Source organism: Hippoglossus stenolepis, chromosome 6, assembly GCF_022539355.2.
Source record: "Hippoglossus stenolepis isolate QCI-W04-F060 chromosome 6, HSTE1.2, whole genome shotgun sequence".
In the NCBI taxonomy this organism is placed as follows: domain Eukaryota; kingdom Metazoa; phylum Chordata; class Actinopteri; order Pleuronectiformes; family Pleuronectidae; genus Hippoglossus; species Hippoglossus stenolepis.
The window spans coordinates 5,793,440-5,809,876 of NC_061488.1; the positions used below are offsets into that span (position 1 = coordinate 5,793,440).

The 16,437-nt window shown below is 45.6% G+C and overlaps 1 protein-coding gene across 8 annotated transcripts in view; it reads right to left on the reverse strand.

Annotated features, from left to right (window-relative positions):
* camta1a (calmodulin binding transcription activator 1a) overlaps positions 1-16,437 on the reverse strand; it is a 284,247-nt gene that overhangs the window by 153,218 nt on the left and 114,592 nt on the right. For all 8 annotated transcript variants that reach the window (XM_035159560.2, XM_035159550.2, XM_035159548.2 and 5 more), the window contains one exon: positions 5,070-5,137. In XM_035159560.2, the coding sequence (XP_035015451.1) occupies positions 5,070-5,137 (68 nt within the window). The remainder of the gene's footprint in view (positions 1-5,069; positions 5,138-16,437) is intronic.

Sequence of the window (16,437 nt, forward strand, 5' to 3'; positions counted from 1 at the left end):
TGCTTTCCCTGGTGGGCTTTATTTCACCCAGCCAGCATGGCCCCAGGTGGACATAGCTGTCCTTGTCAGGGCCTCTGACTGGGTGGGGGCGGCAGTGTCCTCCAGGGCCCAACGGAATGGGTCAGCCCGGGGAGAACTGTCACTATGCAGCAAACTAAACTTTTACCCATGACGACTTGGGGATAAACAATGGTTGTGAAGAATGACAAACATAAAAAAAAGATGAAGGCAATCACACCAGTTCTCCTCAACGAATGTCTCTTCACATCTACTTGACATGTTGGCTTTTTTCACAACCGTGACTCCTTTCAGTGCCATATGTCCGACTATCTTTATCTCATTGTGATATTCTCTAGTACCTCTTTATATTTTATGATTTGGTTTCTATATGCGCTTCACTTTTACACACACTTTCTTTCTCGTTCTCTTTCTGTATGTCTCTCTCCCTCCTCTCCTGCTGCTCCTGTCCTTTTCCACTCTCCTCTGAAACTCCGCCAGCCAACGAGTGCCACAAAGCATTAGGACGAAACACTATCGGACGCCCTTCTCAGGCACATCCTACACATCAGCCCCCACTCGTACTCACACGCTCACAGACACACACACACACAGAAGGCCCACTACTTCCTCACACTATGTGCCAGACTAAGTGACAGAAGCAGAGTTTACACATAGGCCTGGGGAGGTCTTATTTGCAGTGGCAGACTCACCCAGATACCTCTACACACGATGCACACGTTATTCACAAACCCTCCATCTTTAATTCAAAACACATACACACAGTTTCACTGGTAATTACACACACGCCATCTGAATACATTCATAAATTCCTGCACGTGTACATCCACCACGCAGATCCTTTTTTTTTTTCTTAAATGCGTAGTCATGCTCTCAGCAAACAGTCCTACCGTGTGCATACAAACAACATTTACATACACATATCTCTTTCACTCTCACTCTCACACAGTCCACACACATATCTCCACAAATTCACAGGCTCCGTACACAATAGCAAACACCGTACACAATGGCAAACAAACAGTCATTAGTAGATTTCAGGCTGCCTCTCAGTTCTGCTCAACTCTGTTGTGTTGGTGTGCCCGCGCCTCTGGGGTGGCGCCGCTGCTGTAGGTTTTAATAAAAGCATTGTCTTTGGAAGCTGTCTAAAGGGACTCGGTTTCATTTTGGAGAGCTGCTGCTGGAGAGCTGTTTCTGTGGATGTGGGTGTGGGAGGAGAGAGGGCTATTGCGCTGGGACGTGGGAGCTGCTAGGTTCAGTGTCATTGTGGGGCCCTCCAAGGACTGGTGCTTATTGTTTGATAGTTTCAATATACAATAGTTGTGTGTATGTGTGAGCGTGCATGTGTGTGTTTGTATACGTGTATGCTTGTGTGTGCGGTGTTCTGTAGTCATGTAAGCACATGTGTAGATCGGAGTGTTCCAAACTTGTGTAGGAGTCGAAGCAAATGGCTGACACAGCCCACCACTATTTTCCCAAACAGCTGTAATAAGTCTTCTGTATGTTTGTATTTTATGCAAGACAGGAGATTAGGCAAATAAACACAAACACACAGAGAGCGATCTGGATAACAGGAGCAGAAGCTCTCTCTCTGTTGTGTTTTGAGACGGGTTGCTGTTAAGGAGTCCTATAAAACAAACAAAAGAAAAAAAAGAAACACCAACGTGCAACTTCTCCACTCGTGAAACTGTGTGCCATTTAGGCGATGCTCAGGATAATGAGCTATCTCTATACGACACACAGGTGTCCATTAGCTCTTTGGGCTGACCAATCTGTGACACCCTCCAGCCAATAGTTTCTCCATCTGTCAGCATACAAACACCTCCGAAAAGGCCCCTCCAGGAGACATTTGTGTCATTTATGATGGACAACGAAATGCCTGCTCTCAACAGGAGCACAATGTAACACCCATGATGAGGCCAAATCAAATGTTATTGTCTTGATTTGGAACTGCAACGTTTCTCTGCAACATCCTTCTGTTTTTCGCTCTCCTCCCACAGGCGCATTCAGATCCCATCAGCTGGAGCAACACGGACACATCTTTAAAAAGGCAAAAGGAAAGATCCAGTACGGCAATCTCAGAGGATGCAGGGGAGGAAAATCCTAATTGTCCCTTTAAGTGTGTTCCCTCCCGTGGAGTGAAGGTGCGGGGTAACGGCCATCTTAAATCACAGCCTGGCCGCGGCCTTCATTAAAGCCATAATGCCAGGCTCTCCCTTTAATGGAAATGGAAGCCAGCGAGGCTGTGGGTGTAAATTAAAGTGTAAAGCCCGAGTAGGGAAAGATTTCCCCAGCTCTGACAGGTGCGGCCTGAATTAGCTGTAGTGCTGTTCAAGCAGTCAGTGGGAGAACACTGGTATTGATTTTAAGCACTGTTGCACTTCCTATCTGAAAGGGAATGTGTATTACTAGAGCTAGGCACATCAATCACTCAGCATTCCACCACTCTCCCCTGGCATGCTTCAGATTTTGAAACGATAAACAAACAGAAACAGACCCAAACAGAAGACAGCGCTGGCTGCACGGTTACTGTATGTGCCTGGCTGATGTGCACGAGCATTAGCCTGGTAAAGTACATCTGTGCATGCATGTAATTGCTCCACTTCATCTCATCTTGGTTGTGTTGACAGGATGCCATCTCTATTCAGGGCATGTCCTGCATCGCGTGTCACCTTGGTCAAACAGCTGGCGTCAGCTCCGTGAGCTCTGGCTGCGGCCCGCTCCCATGTTTACGACCTGCATGTGTCAGAGTTGTTACAGGCGTGCGGTGCAGCCATGCAGTGTGGTGCCTCTCCGTGTATGACCCTGCTGCTTATCTCTGCCTCCCATCATGCCCCGCTGACCCCGTCTACAGGCTCTGGCAGGGGGAGAATTAGCCTACTTAGCCTATTCCCCGCAGGGGTCAACCCTCGCAGACACGCAGTCAGCGCACCCACAATCAGACGAGCCCACACACCCACTCACACTCACAAAAAGGACATGTGTTGACAAATGATAACGCAGCATTTAACCACAGGTGTCCCAAGTTTGACCTTTCACCCGTGACCTTGGGCAAAAAGCTTTTCATATAGCGGCCAGCCATCAATCAGACCCCATCAATCACACACATACATATGCCGCACCCTTTCAACCCCCCCACCCCCCCCCTCTTCTCGCCCAAACATCCATCACTACACTCTACCCTTTCACTGACGTCTGGTAAAACACAAACACTTCACAACATCTCCCCCTGCCTCGCTTGTGCCGGAACACACACACACACACACACACACACACACACACACACACACACACACACACACACACACACACACACACACACACACACACACACACACACACACACACACACACACACACACTTCTTGTCCTGAAACGATGGCTCCTCTAAAACATGGAATGTGTTGTTGTGTTGTCAGGTCATCTGCAGGTGTACACTAGAGGCTGCTCCCCGGTGACACGTTTACTGGGATATCAGCACCTGCACTGAGACATGACATGGGGTTGAAATCCCCGAGCACAGCAGCAGCTGAGACCACGGCATAACAGACAGCCAGTGTTGACAGACTGAGGCCATGAGCATCCTGAGGACCATTTGTTTAGAAAGTGACTGGATCAGAAATCCCTCACTCGAGTGTCATTTTAAGGCTGTTTCACGCTGGGGGATGCCACCCCTCTGACATTTGTAATGCTTTAGCACCTGTCAGAGCCTTTTTTCTTTCCCTTTTATATTTAATCCTAAATGTCATTTACCATACTACGGCAAAATAGCAGCCCCTTACAGTATGTTCTGGAGAGAGTATTAAAGCGGGTCTAACACCAATTATGCAAGCCCAATCTCATGATTAAAATAAGCCTGACATTAGTTTGTTTTAGTGAGTTGGAGTAGCGGCTTCGGGGAAAGGGGGCATTCTTGATAAAAAAAAAACAGGTGAGCTCAGTGCTCTTTTGGCCGATGCTCCATAATTACACCAGAGAACATATTCTAATTGGCAGTGTCTTTATGCAGGACTATTATCAATGTCCCTCCGAGGCAGTGGAAGAGAGGAGGGATGGGGAGAGGGATGTGAGGAATGGGTTCTATGTCAGTGAGCCCAGGGTCCATTTACACATGCATGAGGACAGCTATTAATGTCGGCACAGCAAGTCCGGCTCACACAAAAAGAGGCAGACATTTTTAACATATTGAGCCGATTCCAAATGGATGAACATGTAAATTTTAGTTAAGGAGATACTTTGTGAACAGACTGCACTCGCTGTAGCGAGAGAGGAGATTGTGTGGTCTGACAGTGCAACATTAAAATAGACAATACAGCAGAGGCCAAGGGCGTCAATCCCTGCGCTGTCCAATAAAAAGAAATAAGCTGCAGCGACTCAGACAAAGACCTGTTCGTCTGCTCCTGTCAGATGTAGAGGGATGCTATTACACAGCCCCATGCATTATTAATTATCATTCTACATACTGACATCACACAGCAAATGCAGCCACTAAACACAAGTGTTTGCTGACGTTAAATTTCTTCTGTGTGTGTTCCCAATTTGCCATAAATATATCTGTGTACATTAAAGGAAATGATTCAACTGCAATACTGGCTTCCCTATTCTACTTCAAATATCCCAGTAGCTCTTGGCATTTTGCTCCATGAGGGTGTAACGTCTGACCCAAAAAATACAACTTCCAGCTTCCAACAGTGTCATTAGCCGAGTGGTGAATGTGCAGACAGATAGGGACATATTAACATAGCATTCAAAGGAGATGCTGCACCAGTGCATGTTGTGTTAATTAACTTGCTAAAAGGCAGTTATTAGTCAATTTTAATATTCTATAATTTATTTGCAAACGGTAAAGTTTTTCTCAACAGCCATAAGCAGCCTGTAACACTAAACATCCTGCACTGAACTTGAATGAGCTTGTGCATAAGGGAAATGGTCGTGAAGAGAAAAAACATGTAAAGCCAAAGATTGAAATTATGGCACCCTGAATGTCATACTTTCAGGGCTATGAATTTTAACTTGTGTTTTAAAAAAGGGCAGGAGTGTAATTGTCTTACCTTGTTTTAGGGGATGTCGTTAGCCATTCTTCATGCTTTTCAAATGTTATCAAGTAAGCTGCGATCTCCTGTGAAAAAGAGAAGAGAGGAGAGAGGAAGGGAGTGAGGCTTAGGTATGTCATCTTTAATCACTGTTCTCTGGTGTTTGTAATACATCGGTGAGACTGCTTCATTGATATTCAGACAGTCTAACCAGCAGCACAAACACGGCGGAAAACGGAAACAGGGGCAGAGGCTGGGAGCTCAGGCAGGTAAATGAAGACTGGTAAAGGCAAAGTGAAAGACGTGAAGTGAAATCCAGTGGAGGTCAGATCATCATCCGAGACCATCTTTGTTACAAAAGCTTTGATCAGGTTTCCCTCGGAGGACATCAAGGTGCTCTCGGAGAGATTGACGCCTCAGTGTTTGAGCGCGAGCAGCTTTTAACATTTTTGGTCCGATACTCCCCCAAATCCGTTTGATCTGCCCTTGACACTCCTCCATGGATCAATCCTCTCTTTAACCTTTGAATAATAATTACACGCCAGTCTCACAATATTGACATGCACGTGTACTGCTACTTCACAAAAGCCGTGGATCCTTTTGAGTCAGTTGTGCACAAAGTCATGCTACAGTCACTGAAGTAAAAAAAAAAAAAGAAAGAAGCCTAAACTGCCACTGGCATAAATAGAGATGCTTCAAACACTTTCATGTTTCCCATGCTCGCCCTGCCTACATCAGTCTGAGTCTAAGGGGCAACACGCTCGACCATACCTGTCTATTTTCTCACCAAACTAATGGGCAGAAATAAAAGCACTTTGAATGCTGGTAGACAACCTAATGATTACCAGCGACAGCCGGCAATTCACTCTTCAGCAAGAACATTTGTTCAACCTGCTGCCGTCGTCATCTTTTTCAGTCACCAAGGAGGATGCGCGTCCCTCCTCACGCCTGAGTGTCAACAAGCCTTTAAGTATGAATATGGTGTTCAAATATTGTCTTGTTCGGTCGGAGGCTTTTGGTTTGAGAACAGTCTCCTGTGGGACTTCGTGTTGTTACTTTGCGAGTCCACACGGGGCAATAATGTCTCCAAAAAAACTCTGGCTTTCATCCACAGCAGAAATTGGAAAAATATGAGACATGTGTGGCGGCACAAAGAGACCACAAAAACCGAGCCAACCTTTAATTTATTTATTTATTTTTTGTCCCCTTTGCTTCCTTCTTTTCTCATGACACAGACTCTCTCTCACACACACACACACACGCACACGCACACTGTAAAGTATGCGCCGCAGCAAGACGGCCCCCGTTGGCTCATCAAGGCTGTGTCACAAGTTTGACCTGGCACCGAGACACAGCACACTGGTGATAGCCCACAGGGATGCTGCAGGGTACTGCGTTGTGAGGGGTTCCCAGGCTGGCAGGGGTCCCACCAGAGAGAGGGGGGGTGGTAGCATGACTGGCACTCTCGCCTCCAGGTGCAGGCTGGGAGATAATGCTGCGTTGATTAACTTCCTGTTCTCCTGCCATAACGACCGGAGGCAGCGAAGCCTTGACAAGATGGAGTCTTGAATTAAGAAAAAGATAGGAAGGGGATGTGGCTGTCAAGAGGAGCTCAGGGCTGCTACTGTCCTTTATTCCTTCTGATGACAATAAAAAAAAAAAACTCAAAGACAATAAAGAAGTGAAAGTACGATAGTAGATATTGTCCAAAACCTTTTTTGATGGAATCTGCGATGAAATAAACTTGTTCTATAGAATTTCTGAGGCACATGGAGGAAGTGTAATGTTAAATGTGTCAACAACAATTACAATGTTCACTAGCAAGGAAGAAATAATGCTGCTGGGGTCACCATAAAGTTTCTGCTCTGCATACATTTGTCAGTAAATTAGACTAACAGAGCAGTGATTAGATTAATCCCTGCTATTCTGTGTTCATTTTAGGAGGATAAACGGCGGCGGGAAGCTCCTTCAGTGACCTCGGTGCCCGTTAGCACACAGCCCCTTCCATCACTCCTGTCTTTAAAATCGAGCCACAGCCCCAGCCTCAGTGGCAGAGGATAAAATAGCGGGCCGCACGGTCTCGTTTTAAAAAAATAAATAAAATAGAAGCGAGCCTCTACCTCTGGCTCTCTGCACACCCCTCCCACTCTGAACAGATGCCAGGGATTATTCCAACCCCCCGACCAACCATAAAGGTGCAATAATCTTATGGTGAGGAAACAAACAAAAACAGACGTGCAGCCATTAAACAGCTGCAAAGAGACAAAGTCTGCATGGGCGGCATAATGAGAGGCTAGCGTGCGTTCAGGTTGAGCAAACACGCTTGCGGGTTAGTGCAAGCGAGTTGGAGGGGGAAGCGGGAAAGCGGCGTGCTGAACGCTGATGGTGTATCAAAGTCAAACCAGCAGCTGTCAATGGGCTTTGGACTCTATCTGCTGACCTTACTGCCTCTGGCCCGATCTCCGTCACTGGGGAAATATTCAGAGAAGCCTCTCTGTACACACAGCTCCTACCTCACTCCCTCTTTTAGGTCAGAGCCCGGCTCATGCAAGGCTGTTTGTATTTCCATCCTTTATGCCTTAGCCCCCCCACTGATGTGATCCTCTCTGAGGTTTTATCTCCAGGTGCTGTTTAGATATACTGTAGCTATACAGGCTGCATTCTGCACAACTTCTATAACCACAATCTCCCTCCCAAACCCAATCTAAATAAATAACAAACAGCAAAGGCTAGCAACGAACCAGAGAGTGAATATAACTCCACTAATTGACACGGTGGCTAAAACAATAAGGGGGCCCTTCGTTTTCCTGGGGAACGAACAACCCAGAGCTGTTTGTTGTAAGCCAGCCATCTCATTTGTTTCCTTTGTCTCTGTAAAAGCTGCGACAAACCGTTTGCAGAGGGGGCCAGCCCAGAACATGACAGAGGAGTCGAGCGGTTTCAGAGCTGACGGAGATGGAGAGGTGAGAGTGTTTGTGTGTGTTCCCCGTCTACTGTCGACTACAATCACAGCGTCTGATTACTGGTTACCTGCCTGAGCCTGGCACGTTATTAACATACTCTTCAGGACGCGTCATTCCTTTACTCATCAGTGTGTCTCCCCTCTAGTTCTCTCTTCTCATAGCCTCCACACACACACACACTCTCCTATTTGACTCTCACTCAATGTAATTTTTTTTCCTCCCCGTTCCCATAACCGCTGAGGTGAAAAGGAAAGCCACCATAAGAAAATTTTCATTTTGAGATGACTGGCTTTTACTGTCTCGCCTTTTTAAATTATATTTTCACTCTGGAGGTACAACATTTTCTCCAGAGAGAATCAGCTTTTGAAATGTATACCTTTATGAAATTGGAGATGACACAAACATATTCATCCCATTTCACTTCTATGCGCCAAGGAAGCGAGATGTGGGAGCAGGGGCAGTCAAATCTAAACACTGTTTGACTTATTACACATTTTGATTGTCTTACAATTTGTTGCAATCTGAATGTTTCAGGAACAAATGTTTCTAGTCCGAATTGGAGGGATTACATTCGACAAAGGAGTCTGATCCAGCCTGCTCGACAATTCTTACACACAAAAATGCAGCTTAGAAATACCAACACAAATTGTCATGACCACTATTAATTTTTACATTAAGTAGATTTATGTCCTTCAGGCTGGTCCCTCCTGGTTAGTTCACAGTCAAGAAGAAGGAAACTGATTTATAGGAATTATGTGTCAACGCTCACAACTTCATGTCCGAGAGAAATGGACACACAATTATTTAAAGTAAAACACAAAGACAAGCTAATTTATTTAGTTTGCAATTTAACACCTAATTCGGACAGGGAATTTTTGAAGGAGTGCCTTATTGCTGCTGAGGAGCTGCTAGAACCAGAGAGGGTGAAATAGTTCCTAAGTGAATCAGGCCTGCAATGAAACAACAGGTAACAAATGCTGCCCAACTTGCCATTGTTGTGAAGAGGACTACTGCTGAGTTTGATACGAGGGAGAAATGACTGTCTTAAAAACACGGCGTTATAAAAGATGAGGATTCTTTTTAGCATGCTATTTTGGCTGGAATCAGCTTCGTAATCATCACTACGATCTGACATCAGATGCCTCTGCAAAAAGAAGCAGTTCCTGCCATCACATCAGAGAAGTTATTGTGATATAGTTTTGAATTGCCCGCAAAGGACGGCCTCTGATAGGAAAAAGGTTTCCCACCCACGCTTTAGACCCCACCCTTCCAGTCAAACATGACAATCGTGTTTGATGGAGATTCTTCACGGTGCAGTCACTGTCCCCTGGATAATATGAGGCTGGATTGTTTTGCCTCTCTCTCTCTCTCTCTCTCCCTCTCTACCAGCTTTGATTAATGGGAGTAAAGAGAGGTGCTGAGAGGACAACGATGCAACATTTGGATGACAGACCTGATCACTTGAAACAACTGTTGCCGTTCCATTAGAAGGAGAAATTGGTGTCTTTTGGCATTATCTCAGGACGCATCAGACACCTGTCTCTAAACACCATCCATAATGTCTCCCCCCTCCTCCTGCATCCACGTTGCATTTTAACTGACAGAACATGACGAGCGGGAACGATCCAGAGCTCGGAAGCACACTTCCTTCTTTGCCAAGCCTCCATTAAAATACCAAAAGTTCTATCATTGTCTGGGAATTTAATTTAGTTTTTAAAACCTACATTTTAGATACACACATTATGTAAATCCAGAGCAATGACTTATTCTCCATGAGCTCAGCCATTTAAAACCTCTCTTCACCACCAAAAAAAGACAATTACAGTATATGTTTGTCCATTACAGTATTATTCCAGTTACACTGCGTGCTCTAGTGACACTAATGAAAAGGCATGCACTTAATGAATAGCAGTATTAGAAAAACTAACTTTAGCAACAGTATTGATTGCAGTAAAAGCTCGAGCTAATGAAATGAATATGAGAGAGCAGGAAGATGTGAAAGAATAGATGGAGCAAAGTCTAGTTAGAGAGCAGAGCACAGCGCCTCCAGCCTGCCTCGTGGTGAGGTCTGGGGAATGCATCCTCAAAGCTTTGACCTTGCCCTGGCACTTGAAAGCAGGAAGTGGATGAGAGGGGGCTGAGGGAGGGCTACGGTGAGAGGAGCCCTCCCTGATGACCTGGGTTTTGCTGTGGAGTGCCAGGTCATCTGATATTTCCTCCAGGGCAGTCCAGGAAACCAACCTGCCCAGGGCAAGGCACAAATGGACTGGTGTGGGTTTTTGGGGGGGAAGGCGGTGGAGGGCTAGGGTTAGGAGGGGTGTACTGAAGCTCCAGGTTATCACGAGATTACACCAGGAAAAAAAATTCAAATGCAATTAGACACAGAGGAGATAGAGATAGGTACTTGAAGGAGGGATGGAGAGGGAGGGCGAGAGAGCTATTGAAAAGGAGGATAATCAAAAAGGAGAGAGGAGGAACAAAGTTTAGCTTTTTTTCCCCCATGACAATGATTAATGCATTTAAAACAGGAGAAGCGTGAAGGTATGTTGATTAAAAAAAAGTGCGCTTCGGTTCGATTCTGCAAGCAAAGGCGCCTTCGCTGAATCATTTTTTTTTGTTTTTTTGTTTATACTTCATGAATTCTTAATGCACAAGCAATAATGTATCACACACTGTATCTATGTAATCTCATATGGCCATATTACTCTTTTAAGCTGGGGGAAAGTAGTGAGGTGGAGTGAATCTGCTTTAGCAAGATGCAGTGGATATGCTATCAAGACCAATGGTCAGAGGAGAGAGAGAGGGTGGGAGAGAGAGAGTGAGTGGGGTGAGACACAGAGGAGAGTGAGAGAGTTGGAAAAGTAAAAAGTAAGCAACAATAGAGTATGGAGCTGTTGACAGCTGCACTTGGCATCTGTTGAAGAGAAGTAAGGCTGCTCTACGAGTCCCGGCTGTGGGTTAAAAAGATGCCCTCTCCAGCACACTGCTCATTAAGACCTGCAGGGGGCTTCCCAGTGATGCCCGTGCTGAAAGGGAGGGGTGGAAGTCACACTGTGTCCACTCTGTTGTTCCATTGTGAGCGAGCAACAGAGTAGTTCTGCTGTAGCTTATTCACAACCACACACCCCCCCTGTGTTTTGGCAACTGATGAACAGATCGATTATAAAGAAAGAGAGAGAGAAAAGTGCATCATCACAGCTGAACAAAATACTGTGAAGGAACACATCACAGTCAGTATAGCTGCTTAACACCCATTATACACCTTAACCACAAAGGCCTTTCCGTGTGTTTAAAACAAAGGATTTAGTTCAGTTTCTTCGCTGAGCTTGCTACGTGCTTCCTCTGCTCCTGCGGTCCGACTCTGTCTTGCCATACAGGAAGTGGGATGAGGGAGACAAGCTGTCCACTGCCCTACATTATACATAGTTCTGGGATCAATTTGGCATTGATCCTGGATAGCTTAGATGTTTTCCAGTAGCTGGTCAATGCTTCTCTTCACATTTCTGCTTGGCATGCTGGTCATAAGACTGTTCTGAAAAAAGGAGACATTTTCCTGGGGAGCCTCCTCCTCTCGCTCCTCAGCGCTGCACGGCTCCCTGCTCCCACAATCAATGTTACCACAGCAGCTGCTCAGCCAGCACTCTCCTTTTTGTTTACTATATCACTTCTATACACTAAGTACTTTCATACAAGCGGAAGATAATAAGCGTGAAAAGTGGAGGAAGAGGGGTCCTTCCCCCGTGGGGTGAATTGTTTTACATAAAAATTGCACGGAGACGTTTGATAAATATAAAAATTATGTGAAACACAACTTCACTATCAACAAATCTTACAGCAACACTAATGCTCTCGCCATTATCACTGAAATACATAATTAGAGAATATAGATTTTTATCAGAATAAAGGCATTGCCTCCTTTCAGCAGAGCAACAAACAATCTGTTAAAAAAAAAAAAGTAAAAATTACGCATTAAAAGGCTTTCCAATAAAAATTTGTTTTAAGCTATGGATTATAAAAACAGGTAAAGACACCCATTTGTATATATGTAGAGAACGAGTGTTCAAAAACTGGTCAAGACTCTAATGAGGATTCTAAAGCAACAGACTGAAATGTGGAATACGTTATGCCAATAAACTTTACTTTAATGTCTGTGATATTGAGTTTTTATCTGTGAAAAACATACAAAAACAGAAATCCCATTCTGCTGTACTCGGCGAGGTATCCCCCTCCACCTCCTCTGCCTCAGAATAATAAGCTGCAGCTGTGTACTGATGTGAAAACTGGACACACAGAAAGAGACAGAGACTCGGACCAAGAGGGAGCTGTCATGAAGCAGGATTGTTTGGGCTCCTGGTGCCATTGCTACTGTCTCAAGCGTTTGCTGAGTGGATGTAATTATTTGGCCTTGAAGGACGACAATGGTCAGCTACTGCCTCCCATACTGCAACAACTCAGGAGGGCCCCGCTTACTTGTAAAGGATTTTGTGTGGAAAACGCCTGTGTGCACACATCCTGTATGTGGTTTACAGCGGGGAAGCAGCAGCAAAGACGGTTAAAGATGAGAGAAGGGGAAACGCAGAGAGATTAGTGTATAACACCGTGTAAGATGAACCTGGAAGACTCACAAGGAGGGTTTATGTAGAAATAGATCATGTGTAAGTGTTGGATGACTGAATGAGAGTTGAACATAAAGTTGACTGAGATAAAATACATCTTTTCCAGCCATAATTAGGCAGCATTGTGACCCTGTGGTTGATGCTATGGATGTTTGTGTGTCTGCTGATGTAAAGCCCATTTGGGACCTCCTACAGCTTTACCCTTGAGAGATGTGTCTCGTGTAATGATTCTATTACACCTCTTTTTCTTCTATCGCTCCCTCCCTCCCTCAAATCCCTCCTTCCCCTCGGGCTTTAACTTCTGGCAAGACTTAGGAGACGTGTTGAGGGCTTGGCAGAAATATATAGCACTACATTAGCGAACGGCGAGGGGATGTGTATGTGTGCGCACGCTAAACGCATTGTGGCGCGCTACGGGGCGCGGCGGGAAGTGGCCAGGTTCACTTCCTGGCGCCCCGTGGCTGTCTGACCTCTGGCGTCCGCGCTGCATGTCCTCTTCATCATCTATGCAGCAGGATGTCTGTTCCCCCCTGCTGACAGCCCAACCAAGGAGAACGGAGAGTGGCAGAGCCTCCATGATGCTGACCTTACCCCAGCTCCACTGCAGAGATTCCAGGCTGTTACCCCACTCTGCTGCTGAACTTTTTTCCCCACTCAAACCCAACTTCTGTCCACCAAAAGATGAAGGAAAGACCTGCAGGAGCGGTCAAAGTTATTAGAGGAGGTGGATCTCCTCTGGGTCTCCGCTCTTTCTAATTTTTCACTGTATGTCTTCTATTTGACAGATGCTCTTGTTTTTGTAGACAGCAGATATTGAAAGCACGGTGTCAGATTGTACAGCCAACAGCCGGCAGGTCTGTTTGAGTCCTAATGTAATTTCACAATTTGATGGAGAGTGCAGACATAAATGCTACATTTGTTGCTTTCTTATGCTTTGTGCGAGAAAGATATTGCAGTGAAAATTCCACTGAGAGGGCATTAAATGTCATCTAAATATAATTGAGGTGTGATTTCCCTCCCTCTGTGGAGACACTGTAAGAATCTGGGCTCTATCTCCTCAAATATCACCCAAATTTTCCCAAAAGTCAAGGAGCGATGGCGTCGTGTTTAAATTAAGTGACAGTGGAATGCAGAAGGTCACCATATACGCTTCATACTAATCACATGACGTCAGCTCTCACTTAAAAACACCTGCAGGACATCCAAAGACGGGAGGAGAAACAAGGAGTCCCCCGCCCCCCTCTTCCTTGAAAGGCGCAAATGAGCAGGAGTTCTGTCTCGTGTGAGCCTGTGAGTCTGTTTATTTCAGGCTCCAGAATCAATTAATGCCCACATTATCCTCTGAATTCCACTATTCACTGCAGCCAAATGACTGGGGCACCGTTGCATGAAACCGATTTCTAACGTTCAATCCGAGACACGCCCCAGGACCACTTAGAGGTCTTCCTTCAAAACTGCAGCCATCATTTTGACCATGGAGTCATGCATGTGTCCCCGTGAGCATATGGAGGACATATCTGTATGTGTTTGCATAAGGAGCCTTGCTGAGAATATGTGGAGTTATGTTGAGATTACCGTTTCTTCCTGACTAGAGTGAAAGCGCTCTTAGACACAAAAAAGCAGGACATTCAGACCAGCGAACAAATTGCGATACACAAACTAAAGCCTCCTCACTGTAGCAAAGAAAAGAGGAGACGGAAGCAAAGGCGAGAAGGGAGGAGGGGGTGGAGGTGGAGGAGGAGGACAGAGCCAGGCAATGAAACAGACTGAAGAAGACGCAAATTATGTGTTAAAGGGCAAAATGTTATGTCTTTAATCGACTACAGTATATGTCGTGAAGAGAAACAGGATGAAATATTGAGCCCACACTGTCTTGTTCATCCACAGAGAGCGACACTCTCCACCCGAGAGAGAGCGAGAGAGACAGAAAAGACATGAAGACAAGACTGAAATTCCACCAAAGGGATGGCCAGATCTCCCGCTCAGGCCAATTAGCCAGCAGAAACTCTTTTTTTCCCCGACTACTCGTCAGCATGAAAGGATCAGCCTTTGTCTGTCAGAATCATGCCTTTATCCTTTATTGCTACTTCCTGTGTACAGTCTGTAAGGAAGGCAAACACACACACACACACACACACACACACACACACACACACACACACACACACACACACACACACACACACACACACACACACACACACACACACACACACACACACACACACACACTTAATTCTTAAATGAACAAGTTACATTCCTGCAACTCCCTTTCTGTTCCTGTCATCTCTCGGTACGCCTGTCAGCACACACAAGTCCAGCCAGACCACACGCGCGCACACACACACATGCACACATACATGCAAGCAAACACTGGCCGTACACGCAGGCAGAAACATGCAGTATCAGTCAAATCCTCATATGAACTGCTCTCATTTTATCTCATCTCAGCTGCTGCCATCTCGCTGACTGATGTGATTGTTAGTTCTGGAGGAGGGCTCTCTTTAATTGAAGTGCGTGTATGTGTTTGTCTCTATATAAATGTGTGTGTGTGTGTGTGTAGATATCTGTCCAGTGCATCGCCCGGCCATGGCTGGTATTGTTTGGCCTATCAGACAAACTGTCAAGTGTTCTTCCTCTCTCTCTCTCTCTCTCTCCGTCTCTCTTGGCTCTCTGCCGCTTTGTGTTCATGTTACAATAACGGGAAAGTGGGACTATGAAGGTCACAGATGCCTGAAGTCAAACCAGCTTGCTGCTATGCATGTTGCGTCCCCCCCACCCAACAGCATACCCCAACATCCATGTAACACTCACCATTCACATGAGCTCCAGGCAATGATGCTTCACACCACTAACCACCACGTTCAAGGTCATTCTCACCAAACTGAAGCGATATCAAAAACTACATCTCTGCATCTGTATACGTTGCACTTGCACTATGTTTTCCACTGAGCCAACTTTTCCTCAACTTTCCTGCCTCTATCTGCATACTCCCATCTGCCTTGTGTGCATTATCAGTCTCACATCTCTCCCCTCTAAAAGTTTGGCCCATTGAGAGAAGAGGCACAGGCTGCTCTTTGTGAAGGCTGCTCTCTGCAGACGGTGGGGAATCGATCAACCAGACGCTCCAATGGCCTGCTCCTTTGTGAGCCCAGTCTGGCTGTGTGCAGCTTTCCTCTGTTTATCTCCCACACGTCGCTCGCTGGCTACATGCTCTTAATTAAACATGCCGCACGGCTATTAATTGTCAACCAGATTCAATTTGTTCCCCGGGCACGCTGTGAAAGGGCCTCTCCTCCCAGAACAAAGGTGTCCGAACAGCCATGTCAGAGTTGAACAAAAAGCCCAAGGCATCACTTCTATCTCCAACAGCCTGAGCTGCTACAGCTCACAGGCAGCCATTGAATGAGGTGTTGTCCCGGCAGGTTTCCAGACAGGTGTTCAAGAGGTGTTCAGAGAAAACCGTCTTGTACATTGCCACACAATCTTCTTTTTTTTCACTCTGTGACATTTGGGCAGAGACAAAGTACTCCATCAGAATTTAGCAGCTACACCTTTGCAAGCTGCCATAATGCCTTTACCTGCACCAACACGCATTAGATAAAATACTCTAAATCAACCTCGTTTTTTAATCTTGTTAGGGTCGTTTTTTTGTGGTTATTTTTGCATGGGAACGCTTTTGAAAAATTGTGGAAACAAATAAATAAATAACCCAATGACTGCTGAGATGAATCTGGGAGTAAGCAGCTGCCAAGGCATAATATAATTCATGGCGATGCATCAGTGTTACTGGAGACTGCTCCAGCA